At 36.5% G+C, this 10,643-nt stretch overlaps 1 protein-coding gene across 1 annotated transcript; it reads right to left on the bottom strand.

Annotated features, from left to right (window-relative positions):
- Positions 1-550: 550 nt before the first annotated feature.
- cactin lies at positions 551-9,999 on the bottom strand. Its single transcript, XM_084119720.1, has 10 exons — positions 9,694-9,999; positions 8,321-8,825; positions 6,977-7,072; positions 6,047-6,192; positions 5,807-5,969; positions 5,550-5,664; positions 3,799-3,991; positions 3,585-3,707; positions 2,194-2,552; positions 551-1,366 (listed from the first exon to the last, which is right to left on the bottom strand). The coding sequence occupies exons 1-10, from the start codon at positions 9,972-9,974 to the stop codon at positions 876-878; spliced, it is 2,472 nt and encodes an 823-aa protein (XP_083975846.1). The 5' UTR covers positions 9,975-9,999; the 3' UTR covers positions 551-875.
- Positions 10,000-10,643: the final 644 nt, after the last annotated feature.

Below are 10,643 nucleotides of genomic sequence, written 5' to 3'. Positions count from 1 at the left end.
AATACTGTTCTGCTAATAAATACGTACTTTACTTGCTAGTAAGTGCCGCAAACAAACTGAATCAAATCCAGTGATTAGTTCTCCCTCATAAGTGATCATTTATTTACTCTGAATCTTGTAAACATGATTGGATCGGCTGATAAAAAACATGAGCCCTTAAGTCTAAGGCAAGAGACTATTTTGATTCTATTTCAGGACTATTGTATTGGTTGTTTTCCTGTTTTAAGGGAACCCTTCGGGGTTAAAAAAAATGATGTCTTGTTAAAACCTGTGGTGGGTGTTGCAACAATCCCATGTATGTTGCCTTTAAAGGAAATTCCACATGGACAAGAATGAACTTCCTGTATCTTCAGGATGCCAAGACAAGTGTCAAATGACTGCATCTTAGTCAAAGTTTAATGCAGCTCATGTTACATGTTTAATATATATGAATGTACAGCAGAAACTTGTTTTAGATGCTAACAATATTTTTAACTTTAATACAATTTTTGTACTTTAAATGCCTTTTGCCAATGAAAAACAAATGAATAAAAAATGAGCACCAAAAAAGTTAGCAAACAACCTTTAATGTATCATCTCAAAGACAAATAGAAAAAGAATAACAATTTTAAGGTACAAACAACTAACATGTTTTAAAAAGGAATCAAATTCAAGCAAAGTGCCTGCAAAACTGAAAATGTCAAGGTCAAGTACACGTATTTAGGTCCTATCCCATCGAAAACCAGTTTTTCCACTGACGGGGGATGTGTGTGGCATCAATAAACAGAGTTTGTACTAGATTTACACCAATTTTACAGCATTTGAAAATAAACGTTCAGTGTTCTCTATAGTCAACACTTGGCTTATATAAATCAAACGCTAGCAGATCCTCCTCTTCACCGTCTGTAGCGGTACCGCTTAAAGTGGAACCACAGCTGAAAGATCCCATTGGCGAACTGGCAGCGGAAGCCATGCCGATGGGAATACTCCCATTCACGGTTCACGATCTTGAAGGCGATGTCCTCGTACGGCGGTCCGGCGTGGAAGCGCAGAATTCCAAAGTCTTTGTTGTCGCTTGAGGGCTCGAGGAAGTACTGTGGAGTTGAGCGTTTGTCGATGAGATCGGGGTAGAAGATGTTGAACTTGTAGCCCTGGACGATCTTGGGCGGCGGGTTGTCGAAGTCGTAATGCGTCTGGTTGTATTTGTTCCACTCGAAGCCGGTGTGAACGCGGTTGAAGAAGCGGGGCTTGCGCGGGCGGTATTTGTCGGCCCACAGGTACATTTTTCCAGTCAAAGGCATTTCGACACTGAACTGGGCCTCGTCGCCACTCATTCCCTCTTTAGCGCGACGCACAAATGCATCCTCCGCACTTTCATTTGCATCACCTGTTCAAGAAAAAGACAAACGTTTTAGCATGAGTAAATCTTAACAGAAGGCAAATGTGAACTCTTAATAAGCTAGTTTAATGCTCCTATCAGTTAAAGATCTTTACGGTCCCTTATACTACAAGACTGTTAAATTCTGGTGACACATGGTGATTCATTTTCTGTAATTACAGGTCTACAAAATAACTCAAGGGTTGATTTTTCAGATTGAATTTACGCTTTTGTTCATATTTAAACACTGATCAGCAAACATAAACAGAAGCTCAACCGAACCTGCTTGACAAGTGAGAGCCATGCATGCATACCATGGATCAAAGAGCCATGCATGATACTTTGGGATGACAACCTGAAGATATCAAGTCAAGACATGTTCTGTAACCATCAGCCCATTAGTGAAGCTCATTAAGTGCCTCCCTGAGTCTATTTCCTGCTTTTCTGCGGTTTGTAACCTCAAATAAAATGTAAACAGTTTGCTACATATTTTTTTTTACCACCCTCACAAATTCAAAGTGGCCTGTACAGAGGCGGGGTGGGACGGGACATAATGCGCCTCCCAGTGGCAGAAGTTGAAATTACGTGCAGAAAACCTTTTTTTTTGCCCTTTTTTGTTGGAAAAAGCAACAAAAAAAACAGTGAGGAGATAGAATAGGAAGCCAATTTAAAAAAGAAATAACCTTCAATACACTGACCATAAGTTCTTTCAAACAATGTAAGTGCATGCTTATTTTCAACTTTAAACGTTCACATTTGACTTTTTTTTCCTGATACAATTCTGGTAGTGAACGTGGTGTGTGTAATGTCAGTACGGTCTATGATGCGATACGCACCTGTCACCTGCAGCTGTCTCCGGGCCAGCAGGAGTCTCTGCAGGTCCTCCTCCACTTTCATGATGTGTGTGTCCAGCGGTAACTCGGAGGGCTGAAGGAGTGTGGGACTGTAGCGGCCGGAGTCGTACTCAGCCTGACTCTGCTGGATCAGATCCTCCTCTGTTAACACAGACTCCGCTGCTTCATCTTTCTCTCCCTCCTCTCCATCTCCCTTCTTCTCCTCAGGACTGCTTCTTCCTGACCGCTCACCCTCTTCTCCATCCTTCCTCTTGGTCTGTCTCCCCTCCTCTTTCTCCAAGTTGGCACCTTGCTGAGAGCTGCCCGCTTCTTCATCTGCAGACTCCGCCTCTCTAGGGCTACTGGGTAACAGAATGGACAAATCAAACGTTTTATTGAATTTTTCTGACTTTTTTTTAATATAGTTTCTTTTATTTGTGATTAGATCATATATATCATATATATATATAAAGCATTTTATAGTGCAATTTCAGGTTGACATATTTTAGAGTTATTTTAGAACTATAATTTTCAGTTATTTAGAGCTGAGTAACTAGATAATTGTGTCCATGATATTTTCAGGCCCAAATTTAATAATTATAATACAAATTCCCTGATATTTCCAGGTTTTCTATCATCATGGAAACCCAGGAATATTAGCATACTACTAGTAAGAAGTACATAATGTATAATGCATACCATTTAAAAAATAATAATAAATGAAATAGAATTCAGAATGCAATAATAATCATTTAAAATTGTAGTAAACTACTTAGTTGTGACCTCACAAAGTTGCATGTTTAATGTTTCCATCTTAAAAAATACAGTTATATAGTATTTTTCTCCAGTTCAAATTAGTCTAAAAATAACATTCAGATTCGAAAGTCGGAAGACATCAGTGTTTATATGTGAAATATAAACTTTAATCCCAGTACTTCTGTTATAAGATGAATATTTGTAACACAGAAATAATGACACTGTGTGGTTGAAAAGACTGTGTGTGAAGCTGTTTCATCCCAGTACATGACAACTGCTCTCTCTGGATCAGAACCCAGATCTGAATGTTCACTGTGATCGTACTCGTCAAAGGGTTATCATTGTCTTTTAGGAATAAGAGATTGTAATCTTTTCACACTTAATCATGCAGCTTTAGTATATACTGTATAATGCATATCATTTTTTTTTAATTATATGTGAAACAGTGTGCAGAATGACAACATAGCGTACTACATAGTCACATGGCCTTTCTGTTGCATATTTAAATCAGCAGGTTCCAATTTATTTAATTTTTCCATCTTGGAAGCATAGCTATTTTGAATTTTCAATCCAAACGTCTCTTTAAATAAATTAGCACTTGTAAGTCTGAACGTTCAGGTAGAAATGAAATCACTCACATGGGCCGCTCATTCTCCGGCTCCTCTTTGATGATGGGGAAAAGCGGTTCACTCTCCACACCCTGTTCCTGCTTGAGTTTATACAGCTTCTGCCGCAGGACGTCCTGATGGCGCTCTCTCAGCCTTCACAAACACACACAGGCCCTTATTTTAAGACATTGCTGAACGCTAAATACTGGCAAAATCCCCAGGACAGTTCTGCTGGGATACGCACCTGGCCCGTGCCATGTAGACCCGCACCTGCTGCAGGAGACTCTCCCAGTAGCCGATGTCCAGGTTGGAGCCTCCGGCCTGGATCTTACTCTCGATGTTCATATAAAGAGCCTGAAGCTGACTGTAAGTCTTCCCTTTAAACACGCTCTGCACATCTGTGCTGACAGATGTGTTTATGCCCTCACGCCGGTCACCTGAATCAAAAACCCAAATCAGAGATGGATGACTTTCATTACTAAATGTACTAAATTATGAGAAGTGTTGTAGAAAGCTATATAACCTCACAGGTTTCATTTAACATATTTAATTTGAGTTCACTGCAGTTATTTAGAGAGAACTGTAGATAGTAGCCAAAAGTGACGGCTGGACTAGGAAAATTGACATCTTCACACTTTATTCAAATATTATTCAAAAAGTGTTCAAGAGTTGTGCTTGGAGTTAATCATTTTATTTGTGATATGAAACGTGACAATTTTTGGCCAGGCTGACATACAAAGAAATTATGAACACATGCAAAAGCAAGCGAGAACCAATGAATATTAATAACTGATTGTTTTAGTCAACATATGCTTTTTCCTGTGAGCTTTTTGTTTTTGCATAGTAAAATAAAACCTGTAGTTGTAGTACACCTTTTTTGCCAAATAATTTTGTCAGATAAATACCTTAACTACTTTAGTGTTATTAAAATAATTTAAAATATAAATTTTGATGGTTTAATCGAACTTGCAGGGTCATTAAAAATATTTGTCCACTACTGTATGAAAAACTATAATAATAATAATAATAATAATAATAATAATGACAAATAAATAATGAATAAACTACAATACAATAAAAATATACCCTACAATTCAAAAGTTTGGGATTGGTATGTTTTTTGAAATAAGTCTCTTTTGCTCACCAAGGCTGCATTTTATTTGATCAAAAATACTGTAATGTTGTTAAATATTATTATAATTTAAAATACCTTTTCTATTTGAACAGAAAATGTAATTTATTCTTGTGATCAAAGCTGAATTTTCAGCATCGTTACTCACGTCATCAGTGTCACATGATCCTTCAGAAATCATTCTAATACAGTATGATGATTTGATGCTCAAGAAATATTTCTGATTATTATCAATGTTTAAAACAGTTGTGCTGCTTAATACTTTGATGAATAGAAAGGTCAAAAGAACAGCATTTATTTGAAATAGAAATCTTTTGTAACATTATAAATGTTTTATTTATTGCTTTATTGCTACTTTTGATCAATTTAATTTAAACTTTTGAATAGTAGCGTAAATACAATCTTGAACAAAAACTATACAAATTTATTGATAGCATAAATTAAAGTTACTAACATAGTGAACATTTATTTGGACAATATGTGGCTGAGATACAACTATTTGAAAATCTGGAATCTGAGGATGCAAAAAAATCGAAACATTGAGAAAATCGCCTTTAAAGTTGTCCATTTATGTTGGCGATTGTGCTGCATTCACTCACAAAAATAAATGTTTTATATATTTACGGTAGGAAATTTACAAAATATCTTCATGGAACATGATCTTCACTTAATATCCTAATGATTTTTGGCTTTAAAGAAAAATCGATAATTTTGACCAATACAATGTTTTGTTGGCTATTGCCACAAATATACCCGTGCGACATGTGACTGGTTTTGTGATCCAGGGTCACATATTTACTCTGAAACGAATCAACTGTAAAGTAAACAGGATGTAAATATGATAGCGAAGGTCATCACATCACCTGGCCCTTTCCCTGACGTCTCCATTTTGCGCAGTTTGCTGATTTCGTCTTCAGTAATGGTGGTCATGTCCCTCCAGAAATCCACGTTCTTGCCCTGTTCCAGCTCCATGTACACCTGCAGCCAGTAACACAGCAGTTAAAACCACGACTATGACCAAAATCACCATGAAGTGATGTAAGAAGTACGGTTACTTTACATTTTAATGTAATGTCTGAACCAGTCAAGTGTTAAACGATTGTTTCTCTCTCTTACACACCTTGATGTCCTCCAGCAGGTCCTCCATGTCTGTGGCGGTGAGTCCGTTGAGGAAGGTGTACGGCTCATGCATCTCCACCGACAGATCATCATCTTCGGCGCTGATGTATTTCGCCAACAGGTCGATGGGTTTCGCTCGGCCGTCACGGATACGAATCTTAGACCTGCATCACATCACAGAAACACGTTACAAATGATCCAATCACATGTATCGAAAGATCAGCCATCTGAAGAGCGTGACCTCAGTTTGGCCTGGTGCAGATGAAAGTTGTCCTCCTGTTCCGCCCATGTTTTGAAATGTTCCGCCTCTTTCTCCCTCTGCAGCATCTCCAGCTCCTGCTCCCGCATGGATTTCTCCCGCTCTCGCTCCAGGCGCAGCTGCTTCACCTGAACACACAAGTCTCGAACATTTACTTCAGTTTTTATTTCATTTTAGCAATCTGGATGCACATATAGACATAAAGGTAGTACAAAAATACAGTACAATTTATTATGAGAACATTTCATTAGGGAAATTAATCAGTAGTTATGAATGTCATGAAAGTTTGATTCAAATGTTGCAGGGTTATTATAGTTGACTAAAACTAAAACAGTAAAGCAAAAAAAACTTCAGTTACTTGAAATAAACTAAAATTAAATAAATATTTTTTAAATTAAACTTATTTTATTTTAGCTAGTTGCCAAAACAACATTTCTAATTTCCATTTAGTTTAACTTGATGGACTAAAATAACTCAAACTGAAATAAAAATGAATACAAAACATATTAAAAAAAACAATTATTATATATAATATATGTAATTATATATGTTTTATTATATGTTTTTTTATATGTTATATATATAAAACTAATAAAAATGACAAACTAAATGCACAACAAAATACTAAACTATTTTTAGAAAATATTAAAATAAAAACTAATTCAAAAATATGAATAAAAAAAATAACACTGATATGTTGTCGCATTATGAAAATTAATTAACTACTGACCTTTTGAACATGATGTTATATTTGATTCTGACTAATTAAACTATTTTAAAATATGATCACATATTTGTTTATGGTGCCTCCAGTCATGTTAAATAAAAATACTTTTTCAATTTAGAAATCAAAATTCCCTAAAAAATTCCCAATTCTATAACATGATGTCAGTGTTCAGAAGCGTTTGGCACCTTCTGTAGTTCCCTGCGGTTTTCCTCCTGGATGTGTTTATTTCTCTCCTTCAGATTTTTTTCTGACAAGTGCCCGATGCCTTTCTTCTCCAGAGCCTGAAAACACACACACACACACACACACACACACACACACACACACACACACACACACACACACACACACACACACACACAGCAGAAAAATGAACTTGATTTCTTTAGTCCTAACCAGACTTTCTCAAGCAACATCACTGCAATATCAAGATGCATTTAGTGGTGTAACGGTACATCGATATCAATCTATGCACCAATCAAATGACTAACAATATCATGTATCAATCAATATACATTTGAGACTGTCTTAATCGTTTTCATTATACAAATCAATGATGAGCTGTCATCAACAGATGACTGATAAACTCATTAGTAATTAGATTTTTTCTATAATTAATTATTCTACATACGTGTATTTTTTGTTGTAGATGTCCCAATTGGGATACAAGATTTGCAGGATTTTCAGAGAGGAGTTCAATTAAATGTTTAATGTTACATTTTGGTTGCATTTGTGAGTAAAAAATGCTGGCTGTATAAAATAGGCACATAATATGGCTGGGTAAAAAAAATATTGATTCTAATTTTTATGAACTGATTTTAATTCTTAAATCCCAAGAATCTATATTTTAGTCGATCCTGTTTTTAGCTGATGAATGAACAGAACATTGTAGCTCGCCTCCCATCCAATAACTCGCAATAAGCTTTTTAAATTTGATATGAAACGAAGTCTCAGATTTCAAATTCTGTCAATTTTATGTAAAAATTCTAACAATACCGTTTTGGTGCTCTTTAATGTGGCGTAACAGATCGCTGTTGCCTCCTCAGATCAAGCAAAGAGTTTTTAGGACAATCACTTAAAAGTTTATATTTAAGAAAACGAATTGGAGTCAAAACGTAATTGTGTAATTATAAAGTTAGTATTATAACTTTGTTATACTAAAAATGTCCTTCATTTAAGTGTTTGTACACAAATCAGTCAATTTTAACCTTCATTATTATAGTCATGTAGTACCAACTAGTTCACAGCAGTTTTTTTTTTGTAAGAAAATTTGCTATGTAATGTACCTGAAATATCCAAAATAATCTGTATCGAATCACAAGCTTGTGAATCGAAATAGAATCAAATTGTGAAATTTCTGTCAATAACCAGTCCTAACGCGTAATATCATAACTGATATCTATCACAGGCCCTTGAATCGTATCATGGCATGTTTTGAGGTAAATATTGTTTTGTTTCGCCGTAACGTGATCAAAAGGTCACGTTTCCACCCTCAGCATTTGACCTCTGCTCTCAAGCATCTCCCTCACCTTCTGCCATTTGAACGTGCCGAGCAGGTTGTTGTCTCCAAACGGATTGTCGGCGTTGGTGTAGCCCATGTACTCTTCACTCCAGCCCATCTTCTCTCTCTTCTTCCTCTCTTTGGCCTCTTTCTTGGCCAGACGCCTGGCTCTCTTCTCCTCTGGGGTCTCCAGCGCTTTCATCATCTCCTTCTTCTTCTTGGTCTCTTCTTTGGCATTGGATGGACCCTGTGCCGTCTTTCCCCCCTGATCGGAGTCGACGGAGGAGCAAGAGGAACTCGAGGATCTGGATTCCGAGCGTCTACGTCTGTCTCGTTCCCTCTCTTTACTCTTTCTCCTCCCTCTCTCCCGGCTGGGACTCCTGCTCTGTCGTCTCCTCCTCTCTCGTTCGCGCTCCACGCTGGAGTCTGTGCTGGAGCGCGACGAGCTTCTCCTCCTCCTGCTGCCCTTTTCATCATTGTGTTTCATCTTCATCTTATGTTTCTTATGGTCATTGTGATTATCACCTGAAGAGCTAAAACAATAAATAATAATAATAAAAACTGTTAGAACACTTGCAATCACAATCACGAGTTTTCAGTTTTTTGGATATGATCATCCTTGTATGAAGGACACCCATTATAAAGTCACCATGAAATCAAAATTCACTATTTATTTATTTATAAAATCACTATTAATTTCTCAGTGCACACTGCACATCATTATTTGTTTTATAATTCATGTGGCCTCATAATATTTAATCAAAGTAACGTCCCCTCTCTCTTGCATCGGCATCTCTGATGATGTTTATCCACCAATAGCAAACCACAACCATCAAATCAACCGACAGACTAAATTAAGTCCATATTCAATAAGCCATTTCACTCAGATATACATCGCAATGAAAAAGAAAAAGTATATTACAACTTCCGTTGCATGCCGACTTTGAAATTTAAAAGGTTTATACCTGGTTTATTGTATAAAGACTCAATTTACACTGTTAAAAAAAATTGTATTATAAATGTCTAAAATATTATTTGGAAAATATTTAGTTTCTATTATCCCTCATATTCCTTTTAAGTATACCATTTTAATTAATTTATTATTTTCTTCAACTTCTTACTTTATAGCTATTGTATTTTTTTTAGTAGCCTTTGTATTATTACTTTTTCCTTTTAAAAACAATTGAATTACCATGGTGAATGAAACGTGCTATATAAATAAACTCGCATTGGCTTGCCTATTACGTTACATTATTACGTGTTTCCACTCGTTATTATAGTACTAACGTTATACTGTTTGATATCATTTAAACTGTTTTTTTTACACCCCTCCTAACAGACAAACTGAAATTCCTACAGAATAACGTTAGTTTGATTATTTGTGTCTATGTTTTTAAGTACCTGTCTCTGTCTTTTGATCTTCCGTGTGATCGAGCTCTTCTGTCTCTATGATCGCGGTCAGAGTCGCTGGAGTGGCCGGACTCCCTGCCTCTGTGTCGGCTCGGGCCTGCGGAACCTCCGCTGCTCCTGGAGCCGCCGCTTTCAGACCGCCCTCGTCTGCGAGAACCCTTCACAGGAGAGCGGTTCCGACTTTGTCTGTCCTCTGGCGAACGGACATGTCTGCGGGATCTTTCTTGAGAGCAAGACCGCGATCGGCTCCTACGATGCTTCTTCGATCCCATGTTTTCAGGTCCTGACCGCGCCGCGTCGCGTAAATAGGTAACGTTACTGTTAGATAGATAATGTTGGTAATACTTGTATATACGATGTGATAATCGTTCAGATGAAATAATAAATCTTATTTATATAAATATATTGGGAAATATGCATGTTTATTATTGTTCAAGCTTTATACAAATATTCGTATAATTTCAAGCAGGCGATATATAGAGCTCCTCATCTGAGGTCCTGTTTGAGGCGGAATGACGGCTCGCTGTTTCTTCGTCATTTTAATTTGAACTTTCGTTAAAAAAATGTAAAATACACTATTCATTTAAATTAATACATTATTAATTTAAATGTCACACGGTACTACACTACACTATAATAACTTGACAAACACAACACTAAAATATCACAAAGAACGAAAACCCGCTAAAAGTAATTTACCTTAAAAGTGTTTTCTATGGTTTTCACTTAAATGGTTATGGTTGTCCTGTATATTAGTGTTTGATTTCAGAAAAGTATAACTTTTAATAAATAATAATCTAATTCGATTGCTTTAATTCTAGTCTTGCTTCACAGGGTCAGATTTTAAAATTAGTTTGGTAAGAGTGTATTTCCTTCCATTTATTCATTCAACTGGATGTGATGCTGTTTCTTATGTTTTGTCTGTCTAGTCTTACAGTCTA

This window comes from Abramis brama (genome assembly GCF_963993115.1).
Source record: "Abramis brama genome assembly, chromosome: 7".
Taxonomy (NCBI): Eukaryota; Metazoa; Chordata; class Actinopteri; order Cypriniformes; family Leuciscidae; genus Abramis; species Abramis brama.
Note: the sequence above shows the minus strand (reverse complement) of the source record. Positions and strands in the feature narration are given on the sequence as shown.

What these genes read in the sequence shown, in the direction of transcription:
- cactin (XM_084119720.1), bottom strand. Translation starts at nt 9,974, where the DNA reads ATGGGATCGAAGAAGCATCGTAGGAGCCGATCGCGGTCTTGCTCTCAA. An exon ending in CTGCACCAGGCCAAACTGAG is followed by an intron (nt 5,970 to 6,046) that starts GTCACGCTCTTC and finishes GATGTGATGCAG; the next exon opens with GTCTAAGATTCGTATCCGTG. An exon ending in GACGTCAGGGAAAGGGCCAG is followed by an intron (nt 3,992 to 5,549) that starts GTGATGTGATGA and finishes TTTTTGATTCAG; the next exon opens with GTGACCGGCGTGAGGGCATA.